We start from the raw sequence: 13,270 nt of genomic DNA, 5'->3' as shown, positions 1-13,270 counted from the left end.
CCTGGGAGATGACAGGAGAGGTTTCTCTTTTCCCCTTCAGCTCATGCTGTTGCCCCTGCCCTGGAGAAGGGACCACCCTTTATACCAGGGCATATTGGTAGCAACTTTTTCTGCTGAAATTAGTGTGTTGTAGAGTGGGGATGTGGTGCCTTGAGGAGGAGAGGAAATGAGCTCCACTCATGAGCATGGGGTGGGAAGGAGGGGAGAGATAATTTCCCTGCACTTCAATCTGAAATAACAAGCTGAACCTGGGTGAGCAGCCCACATTCCATCCACAGCCTGTAGGCTGACGGTGGAAATGTGATTCCCCATGCCAGGGCCAGCTCCAGGCAGAGCTGCACAAAGTCCAGGCCAAATCACATCTGAGGCCCCAGGAAAAGGAGGTGAAGCCTCACAGCTCTGGCTGAAACAACAACAAAAGGCAGCAATTCTTCATGGCTGCAGCTGCACAACCCCTGGCTTCAAGGGTTAAATGCAGTCAGAAATATCAGGGGGGACCATTAAGCACAGACCTTGTTTGTCCCTCACACAGAAGGGAGAGCAGCCCCATATTTTGAGCAGGCAGAATCCCCAGCCACGATGGGGTGGCCGAGGTGATTCCAAAAGTGTCATCCCCAGAATTCTGCTGTCCCCTTTGCCCAGCAAACACCACTATGGGCTGTACAGAGCTCACAGGGGCAGGGAGCTCCTAGAGGGAAAGCTCACACACTCCTGCTTGCCCCAGGTTTTTCTAGGGATGTTCCAGGCAGGAGAATGGGAGGCAGAGTGACCCAAGCAAAGGCAACACTGAGCTTTTTCCATAAAACCCACCAAAGGACACTGTGTGTCCAGGAATGGCAGGGATGCTGTGGGTGGTGTCACACACCTCCTGTGATGGGAAGGAGGAGCATCACTCAACAGTCTGAGCTGAGCAGAGTCCAACTAGCCAGCCAAGGGCTTGGATTCACCAGCACATAGCACCTGACCAGTTCAAAATGTAAGTGCACACTGATCCACCCTTTCCACATGCACTGTGAAGCCCACAGCTCCCGAAGGGCAGTGCAGAGCAGCCCTGTTGTCACATCAGCCCAGCCAGAGGACACTGGCACAGAGGCCATGGCACTGGAGGCTCCTCAGGGAGCTCGCTGCTTGGTCGATGCTTTTGGCCTCTCCTTAAAAGCCCCTTAAACCCTCAGGTCATGTTTCCCTTGGCACAGAAAGGCAAAATTCTTATGGTGAGGGCGCCACAAGAAGCCCAGGCCAGGCTTAAGGTGGCTCAGAGGTGCTGGCACCCAGTACCACACCCCCTCCTGCTCTCCCCATCTATGCTGTGCAGACAGGATGGAGTTTCCCCCTTCCTTACACAAACTTGGGATCTCCTTTCAGCCATTGCTCTTTTTTTTTTTTTTTTTTTTTTTTTTTTTTGTATTGATTTTTAAAAGGGGGCACTGCGGCTTTAAAGAGCTTCCCAGACTTGCCTTTGTGACCGGAGGAGAGGGTGGGGTGGTGGCGGAGGTGGGGACCCAGAAGAATGAAATAAAGAGAAGTACAACAAAAAGAAGTTAAAAGTGTGAGTGACAAGTTTTCGGCAACAGGCTTCAGCCCCTGTGGGGTCGTTTGGGCGAAGAATGGCTACAAATGAACAAATGAGCTGGATTTTCATGCTTGGTGGACGGTGAATGAATAAGCATCTTTTAAAACCCTATCAGGAACTCTTTGGATTGTCATTATAGCCGGGAGGAGGGGGGCAAAAGCAGACTTTTGAAGGCTGATCATGTGAAAGAATCCCGATTCTTCGCCTTTTCTCTGCCGGCAGGCACGGCTACCCCGAAACGTGCGGGCAGTGCAGCCGCAGCCCAGCATCCTGCCCTGGCCCGGGAGCGCTTCTGGGGCGCCCTGGCGAGCCCCGGGCTCTCTGGAGGAGCTGAGGGGGTTTGCTCTGCTGGCAGGAGCCCCCTCTGGTTCCCAGAGCCGTGGAAGGGACGGGCAGCGCTTTGCAGCCTCCTCCTCCTCCTCGGAACCTGACTGCGGTGTCAGAGGCGGACAATGTGAGAGGGCAGGAAGCAACTCACTTAAAGGCTTATTTAGAGCACAGAGTGGAGGCTGGGGTCAAAGGAATTGCCCTGGGATTATGGGAATCACCTTCATTTTCTTGCCAAGCCTTCAGACACGAGGGAGCCGACCAAGAGCAAGGAGGAGGGGGATGAGTCTGTTGCTGAGGAAAGGACCGGGGTGTTTCCCCTTCCCTGGCCCTGACAATGAGCCTGGCCTCTCTGAACCGTGCAAATAATTTACAGCTTCTGTTTTCGGCTGTTTGGTATCCTCAACCCCCCCATTTTAACCTTGACTAGAGCAGAGCAGTGGTGAGACTGTTGTAGGAGACCCCACAGCCAGGGTTTGCTGAATACCTGTAAAGCCACAGAGGAGAGGGAAGATTCAGAACGAGACAGGTATAAAACCTCCTTCTGTCTGTAATAAATGATAATATCACATATCCAAAGAATCATAAAACTGGGAAATTGTTAAGGTTGGAGAAGACCTTTAAAATCATCAAGTCCAACTGATGTTTAGACAGTCTTGTCTAAACAGGAGAGCTAAAACTGAGTATTGAGGGCATGAAAACATCAGGTCGGGGTGAAGCATTCTTCCCTGGCTGCAAAAATAAAAGCTGAGTTCACCTGGCGTGGGATTTCAGCAAGCAGGGCCCGGGTTAGGTTGGTTTTCATCCTGTTGCCTGCAAATATGTGAGGGCACAAGCCTGAAACAGCCACGGTCCCAGCAGCCACCTGTTTCCCCCACATCAAAAAGTCCCGAGGCCACTGCAGCAGCCGTGGTTATAAAAGCCGGGCACTGGCACTGGGACAGCCCCGTCAAGAGAAATGAGACCATCATGCACTAAACATAGAGAAAAGATAAATGGAAAAGGAGTCTTTCAGTCTTCATTATCAAGTTTCCATGGGTTTGCTAAAACCATAGCAACCGGTTCAAGCAATGATTAACCTAATAATGTGGAGGCAAAGAAAAAAAAATGCATTCAAGCCCCTAAAGAAGTCACTAGTTCTCCAGAGGTAGTAAATCTGCCCCCCCTCCCCTTCCATCCACCCCCAACCTACAGCCCCACGGCTGGAAGACCAGAAGCATCCTAAGTCTCCAGAAAAAAGGAATCAGCAATGCAGTAAACCCCACTCTAGTGACCCCTTTCTGAAAATACAGCAGTACAGACATCTTTGTGAACTTTTGTAATACCTGCTCTTCACTGGACTCTCGTGCTCTTCTTGCTCCTTTTCTTGCCCACGTCCACCCTGAACTCTCTTTTGCCATTTTTTTGCAAAAAATGCTGCTTTTGCTGATAAGTGAGGGTGTTGAGATCGTCCTCAGCCCCACGGTACATGCAGATAGTGAGGGCAACGCGATACCTCCTGTGGGGAGATATCGGCATGGAGCTGCCCTAGCAGGGAAAACATTAAATGATTTTATCACCCAAATAATGACGGTGTTTCGCCTGTGGCCACACACGGAGGCCTTGGAGCACTTTGCAGACTGTTAGAGTAGGAAAACAATACACAATTCAGCCAGAAGGGCGGGGGGAAGGGGCAGGAATACTATTAGGTCTTTCATTGTGCCTATCTGATCTACGACACAGATAGATCACGTTCAGGGCTATGAGTACACACGGAGATGGGCACACACGGCCCTTTCCGAGCCCTCAGCCCTGCCCCACGGCCGTGTTTCTCCAGCCATGCGGGTGTTTCTTCTCAAAGCAGCGAACAGGCAAAGGAGGGGGCCTCTGCATAGACGGGCGGGTCCCAGGAGGCAGCAGAAGGTGCAGGTCTCCAAAAAAGCTCCTGCAGAAAGTGAGATCTGCTCACCTTGCCTGCCAACACTGGCACCGTGCTGCCCTTGCTCCCTTCTCCCGGCTGTGGGGGACACCTCCGTGGGACAGTTTGTTGAAGGAGGCTGGATCAGGTGCACCAGTAAGAGGTCACTGCTTCTCCAAAATCCACCAAGCCCCGTGTGTTCTCTGATCTGCAGTGTCTGGTTCAGCACCAGGGCCGTGCCGGCCTCTCCCTTCCCCGCAGCACCAGGCGATGCCTCCCACACCCCACCTGAGCGGACAGCACCCCAGCATCTCCCGGGAGAGACACACCGGGAAGGGCTCCTCATCCCCCGGGCAGGGCTGAGCCTCGTCCAGGGCACAACGGCGCCGTGCCTTCAGCACCATGGCCAGAGCCCGGTGCGGACCGGGGCTGCTGCGGGCATCGCTCCGCGCACCCACCGCACCCAGCGCACCCAGCGATCCCACCCGCACCCAGCGCCGCCACCCTCACCTAGCGCTCCCTTCCCCGCACCCAGCGCTGCCACCGCACCCAGCGCTGCCACCGCACCCAGCGCTCTCACCCGCACCCAGCGCTGCCACCCGCACCCACCCGCACCCAGCGCTGCCACCGCACCCAGCATTCCCTTCCCCGCACCCAGCGCTCCCACCCTTACCCAGCGCTGCCACCCGCACCCAGCGCTCCCTTCCCCGCCGGGGCTGCCCCCTCAGCCCGCCCCAGCCCCCGGGGAGCGGGGGCAGCGCGCAGGAAGGGGACAGAGGGGCAGAAAGGGGCTCCCCGTGGTTGCCCCCCCACCGGCGGGACGGGGAGCCCGGGCTGCCGTCCCCGCTCAGGTTCCGCCGCTTTGGTTGCGGTGCGGGAAGGGGAGGTTGTTGCGTGGAGGGGGGAGATGTTTGTGCGTGCAGCTTTGTTTCCAGTAACCAAATTTCTTTTGTTCTACAAATTGCCTCAATAGCGTCTCTTTGCCGCGGGCAAACGGGCTCCGCTGAGAACAATTAGCATCACAATGGGCTTTTGGCCCCGCGGGCCGCTTTGTCTGGCGGCGGCCGCCCCGGCGGGGCAGCGCGGAGCAGGGAGGCGGCCTGGCCGTAAATCCACCAGCTACAAATTGAGTCCCGGCAGGAGAGGGCCGGCGAGGGCTGACGGAATTCATGCGGGCTCTCCTCTCGCCACCAGCGTCTTTGCCATCTCCTGCGCTCCCCCTGCCCCCGCTCAGGGCTTCGCGTTCCGGCTGCTGCCCGCGGTGCCCGGCTAAACTCACCCCGGGGGAGGATGGGGTGGCCCTGAGGCGATCCTGCCCCCCGGGCACCAGCGCCGCTCCAGGAGCGCCGTGTCCTTAAAACAGCCGGGCACGCCTCACCTGGAGACGGGAGCTGCCGCAGCTCTGCGGGAAAAGGCATCTGCAGAGAGAGGCCGGGTTTAAATCCGAGCGTGGGCCTGGACGGGCACACGCCCGGGACCCCTCTGCTCCGCTCTCCATCGCCGCTCCGCCCCGCACGGGAGCGACCCCGCACCGGGCACAGCGCCCGGGGCCCGAGGGAGCCCCGCGGGGCCGGCGCGGCCCTCCCGGCGCTGCTGCGCGCGATTTTGGAACTCCCGGAGAGCCCTCGGTGATAAAAACACGGCCTGGCACAGGTCTGGCCGCGACACGCTTTATTTTTCCTCTTCTTTTTTCTTCAGAAAACTCAAAATATAGCTGCGGGTACAGACAGCTGGACCACCGCTGCTGAAAATACTCTTATATACAAAATACATATTTGTTACGAAATATAATCAATAAATACCGATAGCGACAAATTAATATAATTTACCGTTAACGAGTACAAAACCGTGATTTGTTTCTGTCCGCCCGCTCCCGCTGCGCTCTCCAGCCGAGCGGGACGGGACGGGGCGGGGGCAGCGGGGGTCCCGCCGCCCCCCGGCTCTTTGAGGGCCACCCCGGGGGGACACCGGCCGGGCGGGGGCTCACAGGAAGGCGGGGAAGGCGGCGGGGCCGCGGCGCAGGGCGGCGGGCGGCGGGGCCGCGGCGCAGGGCGAGTCCCAGGGCCCGGGGGAGGCGGCGGCGGGGGGCGGCGGCGGCGCGGGGGGCTCGGGCAGGCCCTGCTCGGCCAGGCGGAGGCTCTGCGTGAGCGCCCAAATGTAGTTGTGCGCGAAGCGGAGCGTCTCGATCTTGGTGAGCTTGGCGTCGTCGGGGAAGGTGGGCAGGACGCTGCGGAGAGCGTCCAGGGCGGAGTTGAGGTGGTGCATGCGGTTTCTCTCCCGGTCGTTTGCCTTCATGCGCCGGCTTCTCTTCTGCTTGCTGAGCAAGCCCTCGCTCCGCGCCTTGCCGCGGCCCCGCCGCGCCTTCCCCTTCCTGCGGGCGGCCGCGTCCCGCGGGGCCAGGGCGGTGCGGGCGGGCGAGGCGCCCCGGCTGCCCCCGGAGGCCCCGCCGGCCGCCGGGGAGGGATCCTCTGCGCCTCCGAAATACGGCTGCCCTTCGTCCGGCGAGCGGTCGCTCTGCGGGGCCATGCTGAGCAGCCAACCCCGCGTCGGCCGGCCCGGCAGAGCCGTGTCCCCCGCGGCTGTGCGTGCTGAGCCCGCCCGAGGCTGCGGGGCAGGAGAGCGGCTCTGGCTGCGCGCTCCGCGGCGCTCCCCGCGGTGCCTCGAGTGCGGGCAGGAGAGGTTGTGCCGCCGGCACACGACTGCCGTTTAGCCCCTATATATAGGGCCGGCAGACAATGGGGATTTCCCGGCCGGGCGGCGTGTGCGCCCCCCCGCCCGCACCCACCCCTTGGCACGCTTTTATCTTATCAGCCCGACGGGAGCGTGCCGGCTCCGGCACCGCCCGCTGCCCCGGCCACGCCACGAGAGACCTCGCCGGCTTCCACCCCGCGTCCTGCCGGGACCCCCCGGCCCTGCCCGCCAGCCCTTCCGGGACGGGACCCCCGGGCCGAGCCCGTGCTGCTCGGGGGCTGCACCACGGCCGGGGCGGCCGCACGCTCCGGGGCTCCGCCGGGGTGCAGCGGGGGTCGGGGCGGGTACAGGGGCCCAGCGGTGACAGAGGGCTCCCCAGCGCTCGGCTGCGGAACGCGGGGAACCTCCGGCCTCCCGGAGTGGCCGGGGACGCACCGCCGGGCCAGGCGCTGCCTCACCCGGTGCCAGACGTGAGGGTCCAGCCGGCACCGTTCCGGCTCCGCTCCTCTCGGCACAGCCACAACCCCTTGCCGCTGCTCCGGCGCCGCGGGGCAGTCCCGGAACATCCCCTCCGGTGTTCCCGTCACCCTTGTCCTGGCCCCTGCAGCGCCGGGAGCATCCCCGCGCCCCCCGCGCACCGACCGGCGGAGCTCTGGGCGCTGCGCTGAGAGCGGCGAGCGCCAGCACCGGAGGGCACCGAACGCCTCCTCCAGTCCCCATTCGCGCCGTGACTTTGCTCCCACAAGGGAAGCAGGGGCTGGATCCCGCGGGGGAAGGGCCCTCCCGAGGCCCGAGGCCGCCCCGGCCCCGTCGGGCCCGGCGCTGGGCCCGGGAGCTCGGTGCGCAAAACGTGCCGGGGATTTTTGCGCACCGGCTGCGGCGGGGATGGGGAGCGGCCCGGGCCCGGGGCACCTTTCCCCGGCCGAGGGCGAGGGACCGGCAGGAGTGGAGCCGGGCTCCCCCTGCACGGCCCGACGCCCCCGGGGGTGCGGGCAGGGCCGCCGGGAGGGCGCAGCCCCGGCGGGGCGGGAGTCCCCCCTGTCCTTCACCAAAGCGGCGCGGCGGAGCCCGCTCGGGGATCCCGGGGCCGGGAGCGGCCGGAGCGGCCCCGTCGGGCCGCGGCGGGGCTGGGGGCAGCTCCCCCTGCCCGGGCCGCTCCCCGGCCCCGCGGGGCGGCCTCGGGCGGGCGCTGCCGGCGCTGTGGGGCCGTGCGCGCCGCCTGGCCCGGAGCGCGGTGCGGCGGGCGGGCGGCCCCGCTGGGAGGGCGGGGGAGGGTGCCGAGGGGGGGCGGCCACCGCGGCGGCTCGGGCGCCCCTTCTCGAGGGGCGGCTCGGAGGGCAGCGGAGGATGAATAGGAAGGGCCCGGAGGGGTTGGGGTTTTTTTTTTTGTGCCTGTGCAATTGGATGACAAAAAAATCTGGCGAGCGAGTTTCCAAGCCTCAGACTGCCCACTTCAAACGTCCTTCAAACAAAAGCTGAAGAGGAAAAGAAAGCCCCACCTGGTACCGCTGTTTGCTAAAATAATAATAAATAGATTTCGTTTAATAAATAATTACAAGAGATTGTAAAGTGGAGTACTTTGGGAAGCATTAATCATGGGGCTGGGGGCAGACATCACCTGCTGGCAAACAAGACAACTTTATTGTTAAATCACCTTCCCACTGCCACTTTCCGATAACTCCCTCCCGTCGCCACAAAGCCCGGCCGGGGATGTTTACTCATAGTTAGCATAACAAGCACCATATTACCACGAACGTGATAAAAACCTGCGGGGGCACCGCTGCGGGCTCCCGCTCACACCTGGCCGGGCCGCCCGGTGCGGAGCTGGCACCCAACGGCCCTTCCAGGAGGGGCCCTGCTGCCGTTTACATTGGCCTGGTTTATGCTGCTTTATAACAGGTTTACTGCAATCCCTATCTCCCGGCCCTATTTGTCTTATTTTATTGAAAACATATGGTAACCAGAGCGGCCCCGGCGCATCCCTCGCCTGCCAGGCGTCGGGAACGTTTGGCGAGCCGGGGCTCGGCCGCAGCCCGCCCGCCCGCCCTCCGGGGGCTGTTTGCTCGGGAGAGGGGAGGGCAGATAAGGCTGGGCCCCCTCTCCATGCTGGGGGTGACCCCAGGGTCCGGGGGGCTCCGGCCGCTCCGCGCCCGCCTCCACCCCGGGGCCGGCGGTGCGCGCCCGCGGGGCCGGGGCTGCGGCGGCGGAGGGCGCACGGCACAGGCACAGGCACCCGCCCCGGGGGCCTCGCCATCCTTGCCCCGCTCCCTCCGGCCGGGCTGCTCAGGAGGAACCGTGATTTGCGCTGCCATATGTCGGGCGGCTCGGCGGAGCAGCTGCCGCCCCGGCCCTACCTAGCCGGGGCATTATACCTGCGAGCCCCGCGTCCCCCTTTGAGAGGGCAGCGCGGCGGGGCCGGGCCCTCGCCGCTGTTTTGTGACTTTATTGTGGCGCCCAACAGATGCACGCCGGCCCCTCCTGCCCCTCGCCCCGGTGCGAGCGCGCTGCTGGGGACACAAGGAGCACAGATGCCAGGCGCAAGGTGCACCAGATGCCCCCCTTTGTCAGTTCAAACAATATTTCTCCCTTCCTCCCCCCGCTCCTTCCTTTTCCTGCAAGAGTGGGAGATGAAGGGGCGCAGAAAGAATTTTATATATATATATATATAGTGTGGAGAGGAAAGGCGAGCAGCGGCAAGAGGCGGCCGGAGCGCGTCCCCGGAGCCGCCCGACGGAGCGCACGGGCGGGAGGGAGGGAGCCGGCCCCGGGCAGGGCCAGGAATGCCCGCCGGGATGGCAGGAGCCGCCTCGGGGAGTCCTTCAGTACCTGCCGAGCGCTGCCCTGGACACCGCAGAGCGCGGTCTGTCCGTTCAGTGGGCGGCTGAGGAGCTCCAGAGCCGGCCGATGTGACCAGCCCTCAGCAGCTGTTATCACACAGCAAAGTGTCCCCCGGGGACACGAAAAGGCTCCAGGGGCTGAGAGAACCTCGGCTATGGGACAGCCTGAGAGGGCTGGGGGTGTTCAGCCTGGAGAAGGAAAGGCTCTGGGGAGACCTCAGAGCCCCTTCCAGTGCCTAAAGGGGCTCCAAGAGAACTGGAGAGGGACCTGGGACAGCACAGGGTGACAGCACCAGGGGGGACAGTGGCTTCAAACTGAAAGAGGACAGGGACAGACGGGATATTGGGAAGGAATTCTTCACCATGAGGGAGGTGAGGACCTGGCACAGGTTGCCCAGAGAAGCTGGGGCTGCCCCATCCCTGGAAGTGTCCAAAGCCATGTTGGACACTTGGAGCAACCTGGGCTAGTGTGTGGCATCCCTGCCCATGGCAGGGGGAGTGGAACTAGGTGATCTTTAATATTCCTTCTATCCCAATCACTCCATAACTCTTTGATTCTGTGCAAGGATAAATAAGCCCTGGGATGAGGGATGCTGTCACTTCACCAGAAGAGGAGAAGCCCTGATAGAAAGCCCAAGAGTTTTCACTGGGGCTTTCACTTTCACTCTACAATAAACCTCTCTCCATGCTTATGTGCCCTCAAAACAGCCAGACAGGAGCTGGCTTCACAAGGCTGCAAGAGCAGACAGCTGTTCTGAGCCATTCTGATCAGAATGCAACAGTCTTTAGCATAGAAAAAAACCTGGACTATCTCTGGATAGGAGAGAGGAAAAGAAACACCATGGAGAGGAAAGGCAGGAAACAAATGCCAAGTACACGAGGGTCAGTCTGTGATGCTGCAGGTGGGTCCTGTGAAACCTGTCACCTTAAAGTATTTATTCAGCCATCCAAGCATCTACCCAGGCAGGGCAGGATGGTCCTCACTTCTCTGGGAGCCAGCCAGCCTCCTCCTGTCATTCCCAGCTCTGCCAGGCTTGCTCCCCTCCCCATTTGCCTGTCTCCCCTGCCAGAAAAAAAGGGTTTCTCCTGCACTCTGTTGGCAGCCTAGGCAGACAGGGTGGGTTACACATCTCCTTCACTTGGGTTTTCCACGTTCTTTAAGCTTTACACCGAGTTTTGGTGAGCTCTGACAGAATCCAGCAGCACTCAGAGGTCGATTTGCCAGCCACCAGCTGGGCAACACAGACTCGAGGCTTCAGAGCTCATCTGCACCAACTCTGCTTTGGCCACCAGTGAATAATTACAGGCCATGGCTATGCTGAGCTCAGACTGCCACCTTCCTGACCAGCCCTTCATTCCTGTAAGGATAAAAAGATGACTTCTGGCATTTTGATGCATGATGGGGTTAGAGGCACAGCAAACTGGTCATGTGGGCTCTCCCTGAAACTCCTCACTCCCCAGCTGCCCATCAAACAGACACATGGTCCTTAATGGCCTCCAAAAACGGTTAAAGATGTGCTTTCCTCTCTTGGTTTAGAGGCTCCACTGGTCAGACTTTGATCACACCAGAACCCACCAGAGCTGGCTTTTGAGAAGCAAAAAAAGTTGCTAAAAACCAGGAGTTTGAAAGGAAATACCCTGAACAACCTGGAAAAGGGGCAGAGGTGCCCTGATGGACTCACACCCACCCCTCCAGAGAGCTTCATCGAAGCCCTCAACATGAGAACAGAGCAAGACTGGGGGCGAGGGGGGTGTTTCACCCTTTCTTTGCAACTGAATTTGGTGCCAGGTCGCTGCCAGCACAGAGAGGTGTGCCCAGTGTGGTGCAGGGTCCCTGCTCGAGCCAAACCCGGCTGCCAGAGGGATGTGACTCAAACCTGTGGTGTGGATATTTCCCCCCTGGCCTCACGCCGCTCATGCTCCTCCCATCGCCATTCCTGGCTGTGCCATCCCCATCCACATCCCCGCAGTGCTGTCATCACTGCCCCGCAGGGTTTAATGTGCTTGGAGCCCCACAGCAATCCCAGCCACACCCACACTGCCTGTGCATGACCCCATCCCCTCCCTGACCCTTCCCTCTTCTCCCTTCTTTCAGGCTCGGGAGGCATCATCCCTTGCTGGTTTTCCATTCCCTTGCTGGTCTCCCCAGTTTTCCATTCCCTTGCCCCCTTGCTAATTTCCAGTTTTCCTTTCCCTTGCCCCCTTGCTATTTCCCCCAGTTTTCCATTCCCTTGCTGGTCTCCCCAGTTTTCCATTCCCTTGCCCCCTTGCTAATTTCCAGTTTTCCATTCCCTTGCCCCTTTGCTATTCTCCCCAGTTTTCCATTCCCCTGCCCCCTTGCTATTTTCCCCAGTTTTCTATTCCCTTGCTATTTCCCCCAGTTTTTCCATTCCCTTGTCCCCTTGCTATTTTCCCCAGTTTTCCTTTCCCTTGCTATTTCCCCCAGTTTTTCCATTCCCCTGCCCCCTTGCTATTTCCCCCAGTTTTCCATTCCCTTGCTCCCTTGCTAGTTTCCCTAATTTTCCATTCCCTTGCTCCCTCCCCACATCCCACACCTCTCTCCTGGTGCCTCCTGCCCGGGTGTCCCCATTGCAGCATTCCCCAGCCATTCCTGCCCATCTGCACTCCCAACCCTTCATGCAGCTCCATCTGCCAAACTCCCAACCTTTCAATGGGAGCCTCCTCCTGTCCTGCCCTGCCGCAGTGCTGAGTAGGAGAGGATTTTATATCCAGATGGGACCATCTGCTTCCCCCAGCCCAGGTGTGTCATGAACCTGGGGAGGCCACAAGCAGCACAGCCCCTCCTGCCAGCCCATGCCAGGACCTCTGTGAAGCTGGGCACCCAGCCTGACTCCTGTATTTCAATTAAAAGATCATGTATTTGCAATTTATTTTTTTTAAAAATCCGTGTGTTTGCAGCCGAACTGCAGTTTAGCTGCAGCAAGAGCAGTCACCAGCAGCCTGTGTGTGTGATTTCGGTGAGGCTCAATCTAAACTCGCGCCAGCAGGCTGCAGTGGGAGGAAGGCAATGATCTCAAGGCAGGTAACAGCAGGGAAAGCTCGGAGCCTTGGCCACCTGCGTGCAGCCAGGGCATTGTCACCATCTGCCCCAGCTGCAGGGAGGGAGCAGCGCAGCCCTGCCCGCGCAGCTGGGCTGGGGGAGGGAGGGATGCTCCAGCCCCTGTCCTGAAGGGTCTCAGCATTCCCGGGGTTTATCAGCTCCCTCATCATTGTCCTTCTTTGGCAGGCAACCAGCCCCAGTCCCCCCAGCAGGTTCTGGGGTTTTTTGGGGTCTCTGGCTCCAGCAAAGCCCCCGTGCTCAGGGTTACATTATCTGACACCCTCCCATCATCTGACATCCCCTCAGTCCGGGGGCTACACCTCCCTCCCCCAGCTCTTCACCGCAATCCCCACCATTTTCCACCATCATTTAAGTTTCTGAAGTAATTTCTTTTTTCTTTTTTTGTCCTTTTTTTAAAAAAAAAAAAAAAAGCAAACCATCTACCATATGTTCTCCCCTGAAAGGGGCAATTGTTAACAGATCATTAAAACACCGTGGCGAGTGCTCTGAGATTCCTTCCCTCAGTCTTACGCTTTATCCCGTCTCTGTCACCCTTTCAATGCGGCTTTGAGGGCTCTGCTTTTCTAACTTCCTTCTCGGGGGGGAAAAAAAAAGAAGAGAGAAAGAGCCACTGAAATGACCCTCTTCACAGCTCTCCTCCTTGCTTTTCAATGTCCTTTGCGACACCCAACTATAATTGGGGTGGGGGGCTGGCGTGCCGCCGCTGCTGTCACCGGGCTGGGGGTGGCAGGGCCACATCCTGCCCCGCTCACAGGGCTGGGCTGGCAGGATCAGGGGTGACAGGGGTGCTGCAGGCAACCTCTCCTTCCACTGCTGGGCCAGGGGACTGCTCCTCTGGGGAGGCTCAAACAGCACATCCCAGC

General features: G+C 60.0%; 1 protein-coding gene across 1 annotated transcript; it reads right to left on the bottom strand.

Moving 5' to 3' along the window:
* Positions 1-5,780: 5,780 nt before the first annotated feature.
* Positions 5,781-6,323, bottom strand: NEUROG3 (neurogenin 3). Its single transcript, XM_036385612.1, has one exon. The coding sequence runs from the start codon at positions 6,321-6,323 to the stop codon at positions 5,781-5,783; it is 543 nt and encodes a 180-aa protein (XP_036241505.1).
* Between the last annotated feature and the right edge of the window lie 6,947 nt (positions 6,324-13,270).

The sequence above is a fragment of the Molothrus ater genome, chromosome 8, assembly GCF_012460135.2.
Source record: "Molothrus ater isolate BHLD 08-10-18 breed brown headed cowbird chromosome 8, BPBGC_Mater_1.1, whole genome shotgun sequence".
Lineage (NCBI taxonomy): Eukaryota > Metazoa > Chordata > Aves > Passeriformes > Icteridae > Molothrus > Molothrus ater.
The sequence above is the reverse complement of the archived record's forward strand: the minus strand, read 5'-3'. Positions and strand labels throughout refer to the sequence as shown.

What these genes read in the sequence shown, in the direction of transcription:
- NEUROG3 (XM_036385612.1), bottom strand. Translation starts at nt 6,323, where the DNA reads ATGGCCCCGCAGAGCGACCGCTCGCCGGACGAAGGGCAGCCGTATTTC.